At 44.1% G+C, this 23,276-nt stretch overlaps 1 protein-coding gene across 1 annotated transcript in view; it reads right to left on the bottom strand.

Annotated features, from left to right (window-relative positions):
- Positions 1 to 23,276, bottom strand: part of RCOR1 (REST corepressor 1) — a 124,601-nt gene that overhangs the window by 17,480 nt on the left and 83,845 nt on the right. Inside the window, exons 4-7 of the mRNA XM_046008608.1 lie at positions 6,103 to 6,155; positions 3,817 to 3,978; positions 2,775 to 2,893; positions 356 to 434 (exon numbers count right to left, since the gene is read on the bottom strand). Coding sequence (XP_045864564.1) covers positions 356 to 434; positions 2,775 to 2,893; positions 3,817 to 3,978; positions 6,103 to 6,155 — 413 coding nt within the window. The remainder of the gene's footprint in view (positions 1 to 355; positions 435 to 2,774; positions 2,894 to 3,816; positions 3,979 to 6,102; positions 6,156 to 23,276) is intronic.

Genomic DNA, 23,276 nt, shown 5'->3' with positions numbered 1-23,276 from the left:
CCGTCAACAAAGAAGGAGGCCCCAAGGGCGGAGAGGAGGAACCAAGCCCTCACCTGCTCCTCACCAATACCACCCCACCGCTGCTGACGGGAAGAAGGCAGTGAGGATGGGTGCCCAGTGGGGGTAAAATCCTTACTCGATAATGCTCTCACTTCCTTTAGGGCTTCCTCTATTACTGTTTCTTGGCAAACAAAATTCTAAGGTGTATAAAGCCAAGTAAGTATTGTTTAAAAAGTCTTATCATGATGCCTTATACACAGCATTTAATATATTAAATAGGTTAAGAGAAACGGTTTACTTATGGAACGAGTAATAAAATCTTTTTGCCTAAACAATACTAAGGAAAAAAAATTACCTCCTTTTTGCTTTCCTTGTTTTGATCAATCTCAATGTCAATCGGGTTATTTCCATTTGTTTCTTCCAGTTCATCCTCACTGGAAGACAAGAACAAGTTACTGAAAGATTATTTGGTACTAATTCTATTTAACATACAAATATAAGCAATAAATTGATTTAATGACAGATTTAATATAAAATTAGTGTGATTTCAGACTGCTGAGATTAAAAAAATTTTTTTCGATTCAAATAAAATAATATCCAACTTCATAGTTCCCTTGGTCTACAGGATTTAAAAAAAAAAAAAAAAAAACTATTAAAATAGGTCTCTAACTCCCGAATCAGGTGTAGAACACTGTTACTTTTTATTTGCAAAATGCTTCCTCTCAACTCTCCACTGAAAATGTCCAATTTGAGACGTTTATGGAACTGCCCCATAGTTAGCTTGTGGTGGGCTAGGACGCGATCATGAGCTGTAAATGGGAGATGACTCAAGAATCGAGTCCTACTGCACTGGGAACAAACTCCCCGACGAGTAAAACTCCATTTCAAGTGCCAGGAGTAGACGGACGCTCACTACTCAACACAGCGTGAGGATGGGAGAGGCTTCCCGGTGGCCTGCAGAGGTCGGTACTTCAGATTAGGTTAATTTTTAAAAAGAACATTCATTTTGACACGGTACTTCAAATGCTCTTCTTTATAGCCTTCCATGTATTATTATTAATTTTTTAACAGACCTCTGTAGTAGTTAGGACCTTTGTTTTAAAAAATAAGAAAACAAGGCTGACCCAAGTCAAGCAGCTGGCCTCAGCTTGCCCACGGTTTCGACCAGCTCAGCAGTAATGGCCGCCAAACCATCGGCTGTTCCAGCGTCAATGTCCCCACGGCCCCAAGAATCCATCCTGGGTGGCTCTGCTACCCTTCTCCCTACCCTCTCTCCTGCCTGAGGCGAGAGTGTCTGAAAGGAGAAAGAGCCCGGGGCTGAGGAAAATTCTTTACCAGGCCCTGCCATTACGGCCAACCGTTTGTCCGGCGCCACGGCCATGGGGCGTGCCCCCGCTGTCTGCGTCCTCACTGCACGTGGGAGCACAGCCGGTCCCCCGACCCGTGGTGCTGACGGCCAGGGAAGGGAGCACGCAGGTGTCGGCCGATGCCCTTACCATGTCACACAAGGACAACAAATCCCACTTCCTTTTTATTTTGACTCTGATTTCAGCTGAGCATACCTATCTGTAGTAAGAGATCCAATTTATAAAAAGCAAATGACCAAACATATAATGGACATAAAAACGTTTCATCAGAAGTTACTGGAACACGAAAAACAAATTCAGTAGTGTTTGCCGCTTCTGGTGACCAAGAGTAACGACCCCAAAACAGGCGCGCTCGTGAATGAGCGGCGGACGGATGCAGGCCCACAGTGGGACAGGCTCTTGGAGCTGGACAGGAGAGCTTTGCAGATGCTCCCACCACTGCCCCCATTTTAAAGCTGAGCCCACGAATCCAAATTCTCCAAAAGTCAAGCTTCTAATTTGTTTGCACGTGTTATTCTGTTTAAAAGCATAAAACACTCTCCTGCAGTGGGGCCATGGAGATCATAGAGTCTCACTTTCTTCACTCTATTTGTACTATGAGTGTTTAACAATAACATTACAGAAAATGTGGAAGGCATAATTTTAAAAAGCCACTTACAGTCCCACTGACCTAACACAAACCATTATGTATACGTGCTGCTTTCTGGACTTGACGCTTCTTCATTTTAGAGTCGAGGAAGCGATGACTGGGGAAGGCCCGAGTGGGGCAGCCTGGCCTCTGGAGTTCACACTCCGACGACCTGCCCTCTGTGTGAGCACAGGGCTATTCCCACTACTCTGTGCCACTGAGAAGTCCGCACAAGTGCTGAATAAGATGTAGCATGCTCACTAAGCTGTCCTTAAAACCAGATCCTTATTAAGGAGAAATCATGAAATCTCTCTCTCTCTCCCCCCATACACAAAACAGGTGGTGAAAAAAGCGACGGAGGAGACCTACACTACACAGTCACCTCCTAACACATCAGACATTAAAGCACGTCACACAAATCCTGCATATGAAAAAGGAAATTCAACCTAGGAAATAATGGATTCCTTCTTATTAAAAGGAGACACCTTCAGGGGCAGGAAAGACTACGTGGGCAAGTTTGCTCTTTCAGAATGGAAGCTTACTGAACACAGGAAGAGAGCAGTAAGGAAAAAACACCTGCAGAAAAGAACACGTGTTAACACAGCTCCTGGGCATCAGAGGAAGAGAATCTGTGTACGTGTGTGTGGCTCTAGCAGGAAGGCCCTGGGGGAACCCACCACTGGACCTTTCCTTTGTGTGTCTACCTTGTGTGTCTTAGAAATTCTACTGACCCAAGAGATCCCCACATGGGGAGACATCACCTCCAGACAGGCACTGACCTCTCTTCCCGCTCCCGCTTCTGTTTCCGAGCGTGGCGGTCCATCACACTGGTTTTAGTCCTCGTCTTCTTCCAAGAGTAGTAAAATTTCACCAGACTTGCTATAGATTTATCAGGAAGCTAAACATAAAAACTGAGTTGGTTTTGATTTAGAGCGAATCTTCCCAAATCAAGTGTGCTTATTAGGTACAGTTAATAAGGTTGTCTCACATATCCAGAAATGTACTGTCAGGACCCTTTTCTCTGGGGAGATTCAGAGAGAACTCCTATCAATACATTCCAGACTACTGGGGCACCTGGGTGGTTCAGTTGTTAAGTGTCTGCCTTTGGCTCAGGTCATAATCCCAGGGTCCTGGGATCAAGCCCTGCACTGGGCTCCCTGCTCGGTGGGAAGCCTGATTCTCCCTCTCCCACTCCCCCTGCTTGTGTTCCCTCTCTCACTGTGTCTCCTTGTCAAATAAATAAATAAAATCTTAAAAAAAAAAATACATTCCAGACTACTGCAGTGTGACTGGAAGTGACACTCAGCCCAGGAAAAAGATTGCTAGAGCAGTCTGAGATGAATCCAAATGTTTACCTAAAGTTTCTAGCCCACCACTCGGGTTATTTTTTGAAAATTCATTTTAGCACTCACGTAAGTACCAAAAAGCTTTCCTGGTAGGACTCCACCAAACAGCCTTCTGCAATATAAGAGATAAGCAAACCTTCCCCAGGCTGGCAGGGCTCCATGATGCTCCCCCTCATGCAACAAGCATCAAAGACGCTTTCTATCGGACTCATCTGGGGAGTCCCAACCAGAGAGACAGGGATGGGGGACGGCAGAGGCCTCTGTTGCAGCTGCTAGCAAGCTGGGAAGTGCTAGAAAACGCTTCGCTCTTGTAACGTAAAGCCTCTTATCCACCCCGCAGCAAGTAGAGCGATCTAGAGAGAGTTTTATTGAAAATGAGAACATCCATGCTTGTGGATGCTATCTCTTCCCTTCAGAGACGCTGCAGTGAAGAGAGGCTGAGGAGAAAAGAAAACACGTGCTCTCACGTACTTACCATTTGTTGGATTCTATGAAAAGTTTTCCCATGAAAACTAAAGGCTTGTTCAAACAAGACTTTATCTTCCACAGTCCATTCATCTGGGAAGGGGGTAAAGTTGGGCAAATCAGCCAATGACTTTTCAATATTATGCTTATGCCAAAAGAGCATCCCAAGAGCCTAGAAAAACAGTATCAGTGAAATTTTAGGCCACAGACAGGAGTGAAACACTGAAATGGAAAGGAGATTAGCAGAAGAGCCTATGCTGCGCTGCAACCAGGCAATACCGCCAGGTGCCTGACCGTGACCGACGCCCCCTGCAGGCGGACTCCTGCGAGACACGTTCCACCGCGCTCACGTCTCAAGATTAGAATAGGTGACCCTGAGAAATTATGTCCTTGCAAACCGGCTGGTGTGGGAGGTGACCACGGCAGCGTGGCTCCAGAATCTGTGCCCTTAAGAGGCCTCCACAGACAACAGGACAAAGTAACTTCTAAAAGCACTTAACTGGGGGTGTCTGGGCAAGTGGCTGGTTAAGCTCTGACCTTGGGTTGGGCTCAGGTTGCCACCTCAAGGCCATGAAATCACGCTCCTGTCGGGCTCTGTGCTCAGCATGGAGTCTGCTTAAGAGTCTCTCTCCCTCTGCCCCCAGCCCCCACACCTCGCTCTCTCTCTAAAACAAATAAATCTTCTTAAAAAGTTTTTAAAATGAATCATTCTTTATTCTTTTGCCGAAAAAGCTCGAAAATAGTTTTGGGTTGTTGTTTTTGTTTTGTTTTGGTAGCTCAGAAGGGAGAAAATACTCAAATGGGTGAGGGACAAATTGGAAATAAGAGATAATTCAGCAACTTTTTTCTGAGAAAACTTCCTATAACTCCAAAGTGAGAAATCAAAATTGAAGACCAGAATCCTTAAAAACTCATACAAGTTTGTATTTACCGATCACCAATTTTATTTTTAAGGCTTTATTTTTAAGTAATCTCTACACCCAATGTGGGGGGTCAAACTCACAACCTTGAGATTGAGAGTCCCATGCCCTTTCGACTGGGCCACCCAGATGCCCTAATTGCCCAGTAATTTTTACACTTTCTAAATAGAATTTAATATTGGTGATGTTCAGGGTGCGTGGCTGGCTCAGTCAGTGGAGCATGCAACTCTTGATCTAGGGGGTTGTGAGTTTGAGTCCCCCACTGGGTGTAGAGATTACATAAAAATAAAATACTAAAAAAAAAAAAAATTGGTCATCTTCGGAGCAACTTCGTGAAGTTCATGAGTAGGGTGTGGAAAAAGAGAAAGCATACATCTTTTGCTTTGAAAACTTCTGGAACTATCTCATTGTAATTGGCTTTTCCAACAAATTCTACCAGGGTAGAACAAGTAAAAGTAAGGCCAGGGCTAAAAGAAAGAGTCTGATTTTTTCTTTTTTAAGATTTTCTTTATTTGACAGAGAGAGACACAGCAAGAGAGGGAACACAAGCAGGAGGAGAGGGAGAAGCAGGCTTCCTGCTGAGTAGGGAGCCTGATGGGCTCGATCCCAGAACCCCGGGATCATGACCTGAACCGAAGACAGATGCTTAACGACTGAGCCACCCAGGCATCCCAAAAGAGTCCAATTCTATCTAAAGTAACTTGGTGGTATCCCTCAGTCGTGAGGATAAACGCTAGTAACGTACAGGCTGTAATACCTACATCAATGCCAAAGTGCTAACCTAACTTAATATACTTATTTTTAAAACAATAATTAGAGTGCTCGCTTCGGCAGCACATATACTAAAACAATAATTAGAAATAAGACTGAATTAAGATTATCATCACACTTCTGGAGCAAAATTAATTTCATATATTTCTCATTAATAGGTTCCAATAATTTTAAGAAAACCTTGGTCAAATTTTACAACCTGAAGGTGATTCAAAACAATTAATATGAAAACACTGTGAGTCTGAGTGTGATGGGGTCAGGAAAAAACCCTCACACAAACACACGAAAGGCGAACAAACCGCACATTCAGATAGGGAAGCATTATGCCAAGCATCTGGCACCTCAGAGCGACCCTGGAGCTACGGGTGCCACAGACACCACAGACCTGCGGAAACACACAGATGCTTTTCCAATCAAAGCGTCCTCTAATGCTCATCACCAGCAGAAAAAGGGGACTGGAACCTCAATTTGCCAGTGACCACCAAAAATTCGCACTGCTACTCAACACACAGAACACGAACAATTTAACAGGTTAACTACAAACCGCCCCCCTTTAGAAAAAAAAAAAACCCATCTTGAACAACAAAAGAAAACTGCGTCATTACCTGTTCCATGTTGTACCCGTGTTTCTCTTTAGCGATGGCAATGTATTCATCTACTGAAAAACAAGACAAGAGACCAGTAAACCAATGGAGGGGCACGAACAACAGTCTAGGAGCACGGGAGCCGGATGCATGTTTCAGGCCCGCCACGCACAGCAATAACAAGGAAGAACAGACAGTAATAGGACAGAACCGTACAGGGTTCCATTACGGAGCTTACATATATAAATCCCACAGAGGAATGACTCAAAATACACTCGAGGATTAACAGGACTTGGCTCTGGATGAGAAGACTGTGATTCTTTTTTTTTAAAACTTGGTTCTACATAAATTTCCTATGATAAATGTTATTTTGGTACTTTGAAAGATCATTAAAAGAAATAAAACAAGTATTAAAATTGGGGGTTTGTTTTTAGTCTTTATATTAAAAAAATCTTAGAGATGAATTCCATGAACCAGCGCCTGGTATTTGCTTTCCAACTCCACTGCAGGGTGACCAGGGCCGACTTTCAAGCACTAAGGGAGCGCCGAGGAAGACTGACTCAATCTCCGGGAGAAGTCAGCCCCTCAAAGTTATTTCCTCTCCACGTTTTCTAATCTTTCTTTCAGGAACAAAGAGACAACTAATCAATAACAACACTTCACTATATTCTTATGTAACTTTTTTTTTTGATAAATTACAAAAATAACACAGGCTCCAAAAGCAAACAAAACCAAAAAACCCACCGAAAACAACAACAACAACAAACCCCCAAAAAACCCGAAGAGCACAGAACTATCTGAAACAGAGAGCTGAATTTCCCACTGGCCTGTCCTCACTCTCCAGGTGCAATGACCAAATTCAAGACATGACAACAGGCTCGATGAGGTTCATTCACCTGCTGCCTTTACACAGGCAGCTGACAGAAGCAGCCTCACCGAAGCTCCTCAGGCTCAAGCTCAGTGTGCTGTCCAAGTCACCACGAGCATCTTACCTGACTGGGGCACAACTGACAACCAATTTAGGAAGAAGAAATCAATTTGAAAAAGACTTCACGGGTCCCTGGATGGCTCAGTAGGTTAAGTCTCTGCCTTCAGCTCAGGTCATGATCTCAGGGTCCTGGGATCGACCCCTGCATCGGGCTCTCTGCTCAGCGGGGAGCCTGCTTCCCCCTCTCTCTCTGCCTGCCTCTCTGCCTACTTGTGATCTCTGTCAAATAAATAAATAAAATCTTAAAAAAAAAATCACATTGAAAACCAAAGCATTCTTTGGATGCTACTGTATTTTCATCTCCTTTGCTTTCTAACAAAGATTAGCCGGTGGTAGAAACAGTAAAACAGACTAAACAGTCGATTCCCAGTGCTGCAGCTAAGTTTGGACAGAACATTTTCCATGTTGTAAACAGCAAGGCATTCTTACTCATAACCTTTACAAATCACACCTCATTTTTAGATTTTTTTGGAGACTAGCCTAACGAATCAAATCTAAAGCAAAGGAAGAAAGAATTCCATCAGAAGTCAGTTGGTATCTCCACCCCAGTAAGTTCATACATGGGAAGGCCTGCAACTTGCCAAAGAATGACCATCTGACACCCTCCGGCAAAAATACAATTTTTCATTCTTTTCACCAACCCCAATGTCAAAGAGAGATTAAACAATCTGCTAAATGAATGCGGTGGGTGTGTACAGCGTCAGAAAGAAGAAAGTTCGTTCCTAGCAAGGTGAAAGGCAGAACAGCGCAGGTATGCGGCTAAGAAAGATGGAGATCCAACCCTGGCTCCGCCTCTACACAAAATGAGTTCACAGGCAGTGGTGCCTCATGTAGAGAAAACACTACAGTTTGGACTGTGTTACCTTTAGCAACTTTCCTGACCTTCCCCGGAAGGACTCTCCCCAGGAAAGCTTCGTCCCCGCCTAACTGCAATCTACGCAGAGGAGGAGTCCTCCCACGATGCTTTCGACCGGAGTGAATTCAGAAACCAAGCCATGTGCTCGCACAAAGGATGCTGCTCACAGCCTGCTCTCTGACTGCCTCCCTACTGCATGGAGATGGTCCTCGGCTCTCGCTCCCTCTCACAATCAGAGGGACAAAGCTGCCCACCATAGTTTCTAGACCCTGTCTTCCCGACCACCCCCGCCCCCTCCTCCACAGAGCGCATGCCAGTGGCTGCCAGCAGGGCATGATGAAAACCGAACGTCTGCATTCCCAAAACCTCCCACATGCCTTCCTTAAGCAAAAATAAGCTTTCAACCTAAGACAATAAAATCCACTCCCACGTGCCTTCATAAAAACAAAGGATGACCAGCTACTTCAAGCGTCGGATGAAAGATGAAACAGGAACGGAAGCCAGAGAAATACAAGCTGCTTGAGACCAACTGCTCTAGAACAAAGAACACAGGGTTCCAGAACCTTCTCATCTCTGACAACAGGGATCTTGATTTCCTTTCTAAGAAATTAAAGGTTAACCAGAGTCAGTCCCAATTCGGGGGTGAGGAGTCACCGCAGGCCGAGAGTCACTAAGTAAGCTGCCATTAAGACAATGCACAAAGTCCACATGGCTTAAGGAAATGCCAGGACATTTCCACGGCCCGGTCATTTATATCCACCAGCCTTTCCCAACTTGGGCACAGGGGACGGAACCAGGCAGTCAGTGGGTGCAGGAAGCAGCTGAGCTGACATTCTCATCTGTTAGTCAGAAGCAGAAAGACCAGTCACTAAGTATGCCCTCCTTTAAAAACAAGTCTGGGGCACCTGGGTGGCCAGGCAGTTAAGTATCCAACTCTTGATTTCAGCTCAGGTCATGATCTTAGGGTCCTGAGACCGAGCCCTGCATGGGGCTCTGTGCTCAATGGGAAGTCTGCTTAAGATTCTGTCTTAGGGCAGCCCACCCAGGACACCTGGGTGGCTCAGTCAGATAAGCAGCTGCCTTAGGCTCAGGTCATGGTCCAGAGTCCTGGGATTGAGTTCCGAATCGGGCTCCCTGCTCCTCGGGGGGGAGCCTGCTTCTCCCCCTCCCACTGCCTGCTGCTCTGCCTACGTATGCTCTCTACCTGTCAAATAAATAAAGTCTTTATTTACTTTTTTATTTTTATAAAAGATTTTTTTAAAGATTTATTTATTTATTTGACAGACAGAGATCACAAGTAGGCAGAGAGGCAGGCAGAGAGGCAGGCAGAGAGAGAGGGAAGCAGGCTCCCCACCGAGCAGAGAGCCCGATGTGGGGCTCAATCCCAGGACCCTGAGATCATGACCTGAGCCGAAGGCAGAGGCTTTAACCCACTGAGCCATCCAGGCGCCCCAAAAAGATTTTATTTCTTTATTTGACAGAGAAAGAGCACTAGCAGGGGGAGCAGGAGACTGAGCAGGGAGCTGGATGTGGGGCTTGATCCTGGGACCCTGGGATCATGACCTGAGCCACCAAAGGCAGACACTTAAGGACTGAGCCACCCAGGCACCCCTAAAGAAAGTCTTAAAAAAAAAGAAAGAAAAGAAAAGAAAAAGACTCTGTCTTTCCCTCTCCCTCTGCCCCTTCACCCACTCACATGCTTTTTAATATGAATACAATCTTTTTTCAAAAAATTGTAAAAATTCCATCATTATCTAATGCAATTATTTTTACAAACTTGAATGTCCTGTGGAAACAACCAAGGAGAACTATCTGATCTTAAATTATGATGGATAAAGTCACGTATCACTCCAATTCTTTAAGAAGTACACAGACTGTACAAACCACTGGCTTTTTTGACAAGAACTTAGTGTTACGGAAAGCAGAAGTAAACGAGTTATGTTTCGGGTAGATCACTTAAAAAGGTAGAATGTGCATGAGATTCATCAAGGAAATTTATAAAATTTCTAAAAAAAAAAAAAAAAAACCAGAAAGAAAATTTACAAAATTCCTAAAGCCTAGACATTTATGGAACCACCCTTACCATATATAGAACACTACTAATAGCAGGCCAAAATACAGAGGAAAACCGAACTGATTTCCTAAATTAGCTTGAAGCAACACACAAGTGACAGAGAACAGAAATACATAAAATAATACACAATATGACAATACAGCGTGGGAATCCAAAATAACCAGGCAATAATGACAGTAATGATATCAAATCAAGATAAGCTTCCCAAAGATTCAACAGCTATACTGAGTAGTACCAACAGCTAATATTTGAGAATTTACTATGTGCCAGCCACCATTCCTAGCTCTTTGCAAAGATTATCTTTTTAATCCTCTCTGATAATTCTATTATCACTCCCATTCATAACTGAGCTGAGGCCCAGAGAAGAAATCTGGCCGAGTGACACAGCCAGTGAACAGCCGCAACAGCGCTTACAGACGCGCAGAGTAGCTCACCCCGGGACCGTGATATTAAACCGCTGTCTGCTACCCTATCTCTTGAGCAAAGGACACACAGAGGGAGAAGGGCTCAGATGAGAACCGTCCGCATAGCACAGAGAACGAAGCAAGGAGGGCAGGCCAACATCGTCTACGTCACTTGAATAAAGAAAATAAAACTGGGGTTGATGAAGGAAGTGATGGAAAGCAAGGGTAACAGGCGAATGGATGCCTTGCCATAGGCATCATTTGCTTCTATATTCTTGTTTCCATCCGATGGACTAAATGTCCTAAATATCACTAGTCAGAGTCTCAAACTCAACTGCGAAAAAGGGGAAAATGCAGCTGAAAGTTGCCACGGTAACCTGAGCTCACCCACTCCTCCCTCGTCTAGACACTGCAGGGACTCAGGACACCTTGTGATCTTGCATATTCTATTCAGAGCAAGAGGCTGACACCATAAGGTAGGTTGAGGACAAAGCTATAACCTCAATACAGTTAAAAAAAAAAAAATTATTATCCTAACAATTGCAGCAGCATTAGTACTACAAAGGAAACGTGGTACCAATTTCTCTCTCGGAACTCAAACTGAGCATACCAAAATTTTCTTCAGGAATTTGATAAATATCATGATATCTTCTTTTATTATTAAAATAAGAAATGAGTTATCACTGTAACTCACTGAGAATGGAATTGAGCTTAAATCATTTAAGTAAAGCAATCCTGCCACCTGGTGGGCACAGATATTACTACAGTTAACATTTGAATGATCCCTCTGAGCAACTTGGGGGTTGTGGGGGGCGTAAGAAAGGAGATAAGACACAGAAACTCTGCGAGAATACAATATAATGAACCAGTCCATTCTAGTCAGTAATAAAATGCACTTTATGAAAATCCTGTGTCTTAATATAGTTTTGTTAAAATCCCACTTTACAGAAAAAGCGTCCCTGGGCACTCCAGTAAATACTACAAAATCCAACCCAGTCTCATAGACAATCTGATCATGTGGAAATAAGAAATACAAACACCTTCCCATGCCACATGTACGTAAATTCAGCTTCTGGCATCCATTCTCACCTAATCTGCACTTTTGTATTCCCCCTCCTTCCAGTATCCACTGGTATGACTCTAAGTTCTACCCCCGCCTCCCTGTGCCTCCTTTCCTCATCAGCAGAAGACTGGATTGACTATTATGATCTTAAAAGTGGTTCCAGGGCTAACATTTCATGAGTAACTAAAAAACCTGGTAAGGTTCAGGTGGTTGAGGGTCCAACTCCTGACCTGGGTTCAGGTCATGATCTCAGGATCATGAGATTGAGCCTTGCATCAGGCTCCACACTCAGCAGAAAATCTGCTAGAGATTCTCCCTATCCCTCTGCTCCTCCTCTTACCCGCCCCCCACATATATGCATGTGCGTGCACTAATAAATCGATCTTAAAAAAAAATTTCAGGGCGCCTGGGTGGCTCAGTCAGTCATTACGCATCTGTCTTCAGCTCAGGTCATGATCCCAGAATCCTGAGATGGAGCCCCGCATCGGGCTCCCTGCTCTGTGGGGAGCCTGCTTCCCCTTCTCCTCCACTCATGCTCTCTGTTGCTATCTCCGTCTCTCTTAAATAAATAAAATCTTAAAAAAAAAAAAAAGCTCCCTCCCCATGCCCGTCCCCCGACTCAGGTGCGTGCTCTCTCTAAAACGGATAAACAATTCACCTTCACTCCAGTCCTCATACGCCTGTGAGCCGCTCAGAAAGGCACAGGTAGGATATCCCGTATTTTACAAACTGATCATCACTAGAATGACATTCGGTTGTAATTAAAACCACCTTTCCCTTAAAAATGCACAAAGCCTGGGGTGAAGAACGGACGAGCACAGGGACACACTATGCCCTTGCATCTCTCACACTGAGTCAACCTACCTGACAACTAAGTCCCTGAGCAGACAACTGTGTCCTCAAAATAATTTCATTTGCTCTCATGCGTGCTTTCCGTTTACAGCACGAGCTGAAGGAAACACGCTCCAAACAGGTCTGTATCTCCCTGAACCGAAGGCAACACCCCTGACATAAACCCTAGCAGGCAGCAGTGCTAAGAGCCCTGTGTGTTTTTGGCTTCTATCAGGAACTTGCGAGCTAATCCCATTTCCTCACCTATTTGACAAGAATGAGGTCAGATATCCTACTCAAATTCTTTACACAAAGTAGTAAAACAGTCAAGATATACAAATGTTAAGCCTTACTAAAATGAGTTCCTCCATAAACGTGTGAGACTCAGTCAGAGATGGGGTGGGGTGCACTTCCCAACCACAGAATTAGTTTATCCAGAGAAACCCAGCCCTGGAATCCCAGGAGGGCTGTGCCCCAGTCCAGAAGTTCCCAATCCTAAACAGGGAAAACCAGCTGGTGAACTTCTTTGAAATCCTGACTCTTGGGCGCCACCCTCCTTTGTCTACACCCATGTGTATACACGCATGTAAGTTTCCGTGTGTCTATTTATGTGCAGAGACGTGTGTGTACAGTTCTTATCACACAGGACGGGCACAGGGAAAAGCACACACATAAAGGCCCGGTTTGGTGATTTTTCAGAAAATGAACACACCTAGATCAAGGGAAGAACTGACTACACTCAAGACGTTTTGCTTTACTTTCAATGCCCACAGGTGATTCTGAGAATCACGAATTCAAGCATGATATTCACGTGTAAAGAACATGAGTTTGGTAACATTCCCCATTTCAATGTGATAAAAAGCACCTCAACAAGCACAAAATTTTTAAGTTTAGTATTAAAAAGATTAGACACTATGAGCACCACAGAAGAAATGTGCCTTTTATGTTACTACTATATAAAAGAAGGTTTGTGAATTTCAATCATGCAAAAAAAAAATTTCCTTTCAGTGACTGCACAGAAGTGCTCTTTTAAATTACGGACTTCAGGGGCACCTGGGTGGCTCAGTCGGTTAAGTGTCTGACTTCAGCTTGGGTCACGATCTCGGGGTCCTGGGATCCGTCAGACCAGCATCAGGCTCCACACTCCGCAGGGAGTCTGCTTGTTCCTCTCCCTCTGCCCCTCCCCCCCGTTCTTGCTCTCTCTCAAATAAATAAAATCTTTAAGTAAGTTAAATAAATCACCGACTTCAAGCTCCCATCCTGCAGAGAAGGAGGTGGTCAGAAGGATTTACAAGGCTACGAGTCCTAGTGACTCCTACAGACTGGTCTACAAACCTTGAAGTACAGGGACATTCGTCTTTTCACCCTGCCTCTGCCACCCTATACAGACAATGCTTCTTCCCTTAGTACAACCCATCGTGTGCAAGGATGCAGGAAAAAGGGATCCCTAAGTGAGACTAAAACAGCCAAGGGAAGCACAAAGGGAGGCTGGGTTCTAGGAAGGGCACGGGAACACAAGGCTCTGCCCACAGGAGACTTGATGCAAGGTCACTTTCCCTCTGTGGGGCCTGGTTCCTCGAGCTCTGAAAATAGAAGGTCAATTGCACAGTGGCATTGTGAGAATGGGCGGCGGCGGGGGGGGGGGGGGGGGGGGGGGGGGGGACGGACAATGACACGCCTGTTGGGAGGGGGCAGGTTTTCCCACTCTAAGTCCTACCCACTTTCAATGCTTAAATCTTGTGGGGGTGAGGGAGGGGGTATCTTCATCCAGTAAAGAAACCCAACCTTTCGAAGCAAGTGGCAGAAAGGTGACATTTTATAATTACTATACTTTATATTTGACCATTCTCCACTGATTCCACAAATCTTTGAGGCCCACTGTGTGCCCAGTGGCTGCTTATACAACCATGATTAAAACAGCCCGCCTAGGGCACCTGGGTGGCTCAGTTGGTTAAGCAACCGCCTTCGGCTCAGGTCATGATCCTGGGGTCCTGGGTTCGACTCCCACATCGGGCTGTATGGAGAGGCTGCTTCTCCCTCTCCCTCTGCCATTCCCTCTGCTTGTGCGCGCGCACTCTGTCAAATAAATAAGTGAAATCTGAAACAGGCCGCTTTCACAGAATTCCATCTGGCTGGAGAGAAATAATTACACAAATAATTAACTCCAGTTGTCGTAAGGGTCACAGAAGAACTATGAATGTACTGAGCTGGGCAACCTGATCTGCAGAATCAAGGGAGGCGCTCTTTTCTACTGGAAAAGGACATTATAAATTCCTGCTTACTCATTTGTTATTTTTAGTAGGGGAAAAACTGAAAAAAATAGAAATATTCAGGAACGGAGACATGGTTAAATAAATTAAGCTATGTGATGCGATATTCAGGAATCAAAACTCAGTTTAATGTTTAATTATAGGAAAATTAAAGTTGAAAAACTTATTTATAGTATGACCCATTAGTGCTTAAATTCAGAGTGTACAGAAGCGTACAGAAAGACATGAAAGCAAAACTTCAATAGTGGCTATATCCATGTGATGAGGCGAGGGGGTTTTTAGGCTATTTTTAACAATAAAAACAAGCTTGTATGTATATATGTAATTTCTTTCCTGAACTATTTGAGACTATCATAATTATGCCTTGTACTCTGAAATACTCAGCACGTTTCTAAGAGTAGGTATGTTCTCTTACATAACCACAGAACCGTAAATTCAACATTTAAGCAATAATCTGGGTCTGTATTCCAATCTGGCCAGTAGACGCCAAGATGTGCTCTACATTGTGCTCAAGAATTTGCAAGTAAGGGGCGCCTGGGTGGCTCAGTGGGTTAAAGCCTCTGCCTCTCGCTCAGGTCATGATCCCAGGGTCCTGGGATCGAGCCCCGCATGGGGCTCTCTGCTTGGCAGGGAGCCTGCTTCCTGCTCTCTCTCTCTCTCTGCCTGCCTCTCTCCCTACTTGTGATCTCTATCTGTCAAATAAAAATAAATAAAATCTTAAAAAAAAAAAAAAAAAGAATTTGCAAGTAAATACCAGTTATCTCATCCCTACATATATATAACCAATATGCATGTTTTAAAAAATGTGGACCAAAAAAGTGGACATATATTTTTTAATAGAACCACAATAGCATTATCACACCTAACAAAAATAACAAAATTCCTTGATATGAGAAACAGTGTTACAATCACTGGACTATCTAAAATGTGTGAATGCAAAAAAAGCAATTACTGGCAAGGGCACGGAGCACATGAATTTCGCATTTTACTGGTAGCAGCATGAACCAGTATGACCACTTTGGAAAATAATTTGGCATTGATCTCTCATAGCTGAATATCTACATTCCAGATGGATATCAAGAACCAAGTCACAGGAAGTTCCCAGTAGTAACAGTTATAGAAATAAAAAACTGGAAGGAAAACAGCAAGGATAAATAAATTATAAAATAACAAGATGAAATTCTTTAAGTATAAAAGGATGAGGATCAGACACACTGGCACAATGACAGGGGAAGGTAACCCTTGACTTTTAGTGGAGGCTTCTAACACAGACTATAAATCCAGCTCTGCCTTTTCTAGTAAGATCTGAACACTGACCCAACTCTCACTTACGAATAAAAATGATAAAAATAATTTTTACACACTAAAAACAAAAACAAAAACCACACACACACACTTTTTTAAAAAAAGATTTTATTTATTTACTTGAGGAAGTTGGGGGGCAGCAGAGGGAGAGGGTAAAGCAGGCTCCCTGGCTCAGCAAGGAGCCCGATGGGAGACTCTATCCCAGGACCCTGGGATCATGACCCAAGCCGAAGGCAGATGCTCACCCGACTGAGACACCCAGGCGCCCTAATAAACATCACTTCAGTCACAAGTATCAAGGTCTCTGAAAGCCACTTACTTATAAAAAGCTGAAAACCAAGCCAGCATTAGCTTACCCTATCCTTACCCCTGCACGCGTTCCACACACACTAACAGGTTAAGAATTTTAACTCCACTTCTCCCTCCTGTCAATGACCAGGGCAGGTTCCCGTCAGACTGTAAGGTACACTTGGACAGGGACTTGTCAGACTGCCCGTTCTTATATTCCCCAGTGCCTGGCACATACGTATCACTCACATATTTATGGAGTAAGTGGTCATCAGGCGAGTGGCAAAAAAGAAAATGCTGGAGGACTCCAGATGACCCAACATGCAGAACTAAGAGCTGAAAGCCTGTATTTGCAAATCTCCACACAGAGACTGTCCACAGCCCCATCACCTTCTCATTCACTGGACAAGTACTTACTGTATCACCACGTGCTGAGAGGACTGACAAGAGCAGAGCAAACATACCAAGATTCCCCACCAGTTTCCAGCAGCGGGACACAAGTAGAAGACAGCGCGTCAGGAGGCAGCAGAGGGAATGAAGGCAATGGAGCAGAGGACGGCAGCCGCGATCTCTTGCACAGCGTCTGACCGCAGCAAGTGGGCAAGGAAAGCCACGCTCTCGCTGCCGCAGAACCAACGACCACGACGAACTGTGGGAGCCACGCACCTGTCTGGGAGAAGAGCACTCCCGACAAACGGACAGAAACGCTCTAGGGAGGATGTTGTGCGTGGATTCAGAAGGGCTGAAGTGGGGGTCAGATTATGCAGGGCCTTATGGCCAACTGTCGGCTCTTCTGATTTTTATACTGAACTCGAAAGGCACTGGAATGTTTTAGAGATTCTTGACATGTACTGTGCATTTATATGAATGTTAAAAAATTCACTACATCATCTATGAAACTTCTGCACACAATATAATTTTGAAAATGTGTTCTGAAGTCAAATATCCTGACACAGAAACATTTGTGTATGCTGTAGGTCTAAGAAGAGTCTCGTTCCAAGAAAGCTACAACTTGTTTTAAAATCTCTAATTTGAGCTTGCCTTCTGAAACCTCTCTCAATTCTACATGTTTAACATATTGTATATATGTTAAATTTTTTTATAATTAGCTTAAAAAAAACCACCCAGCTTGACGGTCTGTGCCCTGGCTAATGATTTCCCTCCATGTCCATTTTAACACTGAGATGCGTGCTTTACCACTGCACCAGTTTCTCGTTTTTATATAATGAAAATAAGATGCAATCAAACACTTAAATAACTGCAGAAGTACTCATTATATATAACTTATAACGTACATGATGCATAAATGAGCAGGACCATCTGTTTCACTGATTCCCAACAGCCAGAGTCACCTTGCAAATGTCTACACCCAAGGGAAGTGGAGCGGAGTCTAGGAAACCTGCTTCTTCAGGAAGCGACCCGTGGTGGGCACCGCTGCTCTGATTCACCTCTTACAGGCGAGTCCAATAACAAAAAGTCGTCCTCAGATTATCCCCCTTCCGAACCTAGCCTCTCTCCTGAAACTGCCTTCTCAGAGCTCTGTCAGGCCACAGTCTTGTATTACATTTGACCGCACGTGCTTTGGTAAACATTTTTTTTTCATTAAAGCAGTCAAGTGAACCAGACTGGGAATAAGATCTGGCCTAACTGTATACATTTCAAAGAAGACAGGACTATCCAGTAAAAAACACTTGCACAGATTTTTTGCTACTAACGTGTCCACTTTGTTCTGCTAAACGTTCCACTGCTTCTTACACAGTCTGGGCCTTGGGTAGGTCTGCGTGTAAGGCAGGGACACGAGGGGAATGGAGTCCGCGTACTGCGCTCAAAGCAGCAGGAGCCCCTCAGAGAGAAGGCTGTCCTAAAGCCCTTGGGTTTGGACAAGCAAGGTAGGCATCTAGGGTGTAGACCAAGTGGGATGAGGAGGGAGTCCCCAAGGAAGGGCAGCCTGAAATGGGGTGGGGCGGGTGCTGACAGGCGGGAGGAGAGGGGGCACCCCTACCCATCCCAGCAGGGACCAGGGAAATGATGTTGTATCACAGGTGCCTTGTAGGTATCAATAAAAATGTGTGCAAGGACTTGTGGAGTAGTGCAAGGACACCCAGACAGCACAGTATTCAGCTTATTTAAAGGCCTGTTAGGGGAGGGGGTGGGGGGATGGGTACCCGGGTGACAGACATTAAGGAGGGCACATGAAGCGATGAGCACCGAGTGTTATGGAAGACTGATGAACTGCCGACCTCTACCTCTGAAACCAATAATACATTATGTTAATTGACAAAAGCAACAATGAAAATTTGGTAGAAAATAAAGTTGGAACCAAGAACTTTTTTTATCACGGGTGGGTTTTAATAACCATCAAATAATAGACACTACTACTTTTTGACCTGGAAAAGAAAGTAGAACTATTTAAAAATATAACAGTAAGGGTCTGTTAAAGGCCACCCGACACCCACCCACCCCCACATTCCTATGATCTCCCTCTCCTCTGAGCCAGTTCAAACACCCCTGCCAGTCCGACCAGCTCTCTCTCTGACAGCAGTGGCCTGGTGAGGGCATCAGCTCTCTCAGCTGGATCGGCACTGACTTACCACCTCTAGCCCTGGCTCCTCACTGAACCACAGGCCGTCAAGAGTTTCACTGCTTCTCACCTCCCCAAGGACAACCTGAGTCACAGCCAGGCAGGTCTCCAAAGCAAAGCACTGCGTCTCGTCCCCACATCCTCAGGCCTGCCTGGCTGCAAACACGTCTTTCCCCAGTCTGCAGTGCCGCGTGCACCTTGTCCCACCAGCAACTCTCACACCCCTCCCCATTCTCCCCTGCAGTCAGCCAGCTCCAGAGCTCCTCCTGTTTCTGCCCAGGAAAACGGAGCGCCTCCTGCCAGGTCCCCAAGGGGGGCATCCGAGCACTAACAGTACACAGGAGATGCCTGATGCTAAAATTACAACTCAACTGTCCTCATCTCCAATTAGTCAACATTTGTCAGTTTCTCTCACCATCTGCCCAACCTCCAGATTCTGCCACTTTTTCAACCTTTACTCACTCCTTTGTCCCCTAAATCTCAAGCCATTGTTTCATCAAGTAATTTTCCAGAATTATTTAATATAAACACATTGTTCTCATCTATGCTACTTGAAATTATTTACATTTCTTCCACGTGAAAGGTGTCTTTATAAGGCACATTTCCAGGCATACCCTGAAGACTGGCTCCCTCACCGCAGTTTTACTTAGACACAGCCCAAAGCAATTCATGTAACATCACTAATGCTTTAAGAATGTAATTATAGTTTATTAAATGAAGCAGCACATAAAGGCAGATGTGTGTAATAAATGCCATCTGGAGAGCAGAGGTTTAGCCCAAACTTGGCTACTAATTAGCTGTGGGATCTTAAGCATTTGATTTAACTTCTCTAGACCTCAACTTTTGGCATCCAAAAAAGAACTGAACTAGAGGAAACACATATAATTACTTGTTTATATGTTCCTTTTTTCTTCTTTCTGAATTAGAGTATAAGCTTCCTAAACCCCTTACTCCTGCTACAGTACCAAGCACACAAAGCTGCTCAATTCAGTATGACCCCAACTGAGATACTTTTGGAAAGAATGTGAAACTATGAGTCTAAATCTCACCTAGAAAAATAAATACATGAGCCAGAAACACCAAGAAGAATAAAAATGGTACAAATCAGGAAACAAATCAATGAAACAAAATCAAGAGTCCAGATATAGACCAAAGTGACATACAAATTCAATATAAGTGAAGGGGGAAAGAATTAAATGGGTCCAGATGAGAACAGCATAAGGAGAAGGGAGGAGGGAGGCAGAAGACACGTAGGTATCTATGTCTCTAACGTGGGGGGAGGGGCTTTTTTGGTATGACGGTATACTACAAGCAACAGATAAGGTTAATAAATTTAAGTATATATAATCCTAAAACACAAATTAAAAAATAAGGTAAGATTTAACTGCTATTTAGAGAAGAATTAAAAGGTCAAAATTTGACACTCAATCCTCAGTAATAAGCAATGAAATCCTCTTCTATCCATTCAGCACAGTTTAAGAAACAATTAATATTCCCATACAGTGAGACACCACCTCATATCCATTAAGATAGATGCTATTAAAAAACCAAACAAACAGAAAATCACAGTTCTGACGAGTTTGTGGAGATAGTGGAGCCCGTGCACTGTTGATAGGAGTGGAAAATGGTAACAGCTTCTGCGGAAAATAGGATGGTTGTGTCCCCCAAAAATTAAAAAAAAAAAATTATCAAATCCAGCAATTCCACTTCTGAGTATATACCCAAAAGAAACGGAAGCAGGTCCCCGAAGAGGCCTTTGTGCACCGTAGTCACGGCAGCAGCAGTCCTGGGAACCAGAACACAGAAACAACCCAGGGGCCCATCAACACATAATGGCGACAAAGGCAGTCTATCCACGAGTGCAGTGGAATATCGTCCAGTCATAAAAATGAGGAGACTGACACAGGCGACAAGGGGGATGAAACTTGAGGACACTATGCTGAGTAAAATAAGCCAGTCACCAAAACGGTATTCTTCCACTGATATGAAATACCCCGAGTGGTCATATTCATTGAGTCAGAAAGTAGAATGGTGGTTGCCAGGTGCTGGGGGGAAGGGAAAATGCAGACTTGGGTTCTTTTTTTTTTTTTTAAAGATTTTATTTATTTATTTGACAGAGATCACAGGCAGGCAGAGAGGCAGGCAGAGAGAGGAAGGGAAGCAGGCTCCCTGCTGAGCAGAGAGCCCCATGCGGGGCTCGATCCCAGGACCCTGGGATCATGACCTGAGCCAAAGGCAGAGGCTTTAACCTGCTGAGCCACCCAGGTGCCCCCAGACTTGGGTTCTTTAATGAGTACACAGTTTCAGTTTTTCAAGATGAAAGGAGTTCTAGAGGGAAGCCTGGGTGACTCGGTTAAGAGTCTGCCCTTGGCTCAGGTCACAATCCCAGGGCCCTGGGATCAAGTCCTGCAACGGGCTCCCTGCTCAGCACATGCTTCTCCCTCTGCCTGATGCTCTCCCTGCTTGTGCGCTCATTCCCCACCCACTCTGATAAATAAGTAAATAAAACGTTTGGGGGGCGAGTGCCTGGGTGGCTCAGTGGGTTAAGCCGTGCCTTCGGCTCAGGTCATGATCTCAGGGCCCTGGGATGGAGTCCCGCATCGGGCTCTCTGCTCAGCGGGGAGCCTGCCTCCCTCTCTCTCTCTCTGCCTGCCTGTCTACTTGTGATCTCTCTCTGTCAAATAAATAAATAAAATCTTAAAAAAAAAAAAAAGTTTGGGGGGAAAGCTCTAGGGGTTGGGTGCACAACAATATGAATGTACTTAATATCATTACACACTTAAAAATGGTTAAGATCGAAATATAAATCAACGTATCTCATCTACTGTTATAATTTCACAATAAAATTTACTTGGAATTTAAAAAATGATTAATATGATAAATTTTACACTGTATTTTACCATAATTAAAAATAATTTTTTAAAAAGTTTTAAGAAAAAAATTAATATACCCAAAAATGGGGACATTCTGGAAAAGGAGCACACTCCTTTAACGCTTCAGATGACACATGGAAAATATCTATAAATGTAAAATGTACATACCATTGGACCCGGCAGCCCCATTTCAGTGATGTTCACAGCAGCACTGTTTACACATCCTTAACTATGAAGCACCCATATTATATGACCATTAAAAAACAGTAAGTGTAGGGGCACCCGGGTGGCTCAGGTCATGATCTCAGGATCCTGGGATCAAGCCCCACATCCGGCTCTCTGCTCAGCAGGGAGCCTGCTTCCCCCTCTCTCTCTGCCTGCTTCTCTGCCTACTTGTGATCTCTCTCTGTCGAATAAATAAATAAAATCTTTAAAAAAAAAAGTGTATAGGGACTAACAGTCACCCAGAATATTAACATAACACTGATTAACTTGACAGATGTAGAATATTTTTAAGTTGTGCACGTGTATTATTTTTTTCATTTAAAAGAAAATAAAATATATACTTATTTAGAGTGGCCAAAATCCAAAATACTGATAACACCAAGTACTTACAGGACCTGGAGCAACAGGAACTCTCATTCGTTGCTGGCAGGAATGTAAAATGGCACAGCCACTTCAGAAGACAGTCTTGGTCTCTCTCAAATAAATAAATAAAATTTAAAAAGGGGTGCAGGAACCTGGGTGGCTCAGTCAGTTGAGCATCTGCCTTCACCTCAGGTCATGATCCTGGGGTCCCTCTCCCTCTACCCCTCCCCAGTGTTCGTTCTCTCTCTCCTTCAAATCAAATCAAATGAGACAGTCTTGCAATTTCTTACAAAATTAAAATGTATTCTTAACATATAATCCAGCAATCCTGCTCCCTGGTATTTACCCAAAAGAGCTAAAACTTACGTCCAAACTAAAACCTGCATATACATGTCTGCAGCAGCAGTAAATTGTATTACACTCCTAACCGCCAAAACTTGCAAGCTACCAGATGCGCTTTAGTAGGTGAATGGGTGAACACACTGCGGTCCATCCAGATAACGGAATGCTGTTCAGCACCAAAAGAAAATGAGCCATGAGGACATGGAGGAAGCTCAAATGTATATTGTTAAGTCAAAAGAGCCCACCTGAAAAGGCTACATACTACATCATTCCAGGTAAATGTCAGCTCTGGAAAAGATAAAACTAAGGAGCCAGTAAGATGATCAGTAGTTGCCAAGAGTTACAGGGCTGGGAGGGATGCACAGGCAGACCAGAGAATTTCTAGGGCAGGAAAACTATGCAGTACGAAATTACCATAGTGAATACGTGTCCTTATACATCTGTCGAAACCTCCAGAATGTACAACACAAGAACGAACCTTAATGTAACCTAGGAACCTTGGGTAACAATGATGCATCAATGTAGGTTCACTGATAACAAGTTGACCATTCTGGTAGAAGAGGTCCACAATGGGCGGGGTTGTGCACGTGTGGGGCAAAGTATATGGGAAATCTCTGTACTTTCTACTCAATTTGGCTGTGAACCTAAAACTACGCTAGAAATTAAATCTATTAAAAAAGAAGAAATAATGTATTTGCCCCTTGGCCTAGGAACTCTATTTCTGCAGATTTA

Source organism: Meles meles, chromosome 6 (genome assembly GCF_922984935.1).
Source record: "Meles meles chromosome 6, mMelMel3.1 paternal haplotype, whole genome shotgun sequence".
Classification (NCBI taxonomy): domain Eukaryota; kingdom Metazoa; phylum Chordata; class Mammalia; order Carnivora; family Mustelidae; genus Meles; species Meles meles.
Note: the sequence above shows the minus strand (reverse complement) of the source record. Positions and strands in the feature narration are given on the sequence as shown.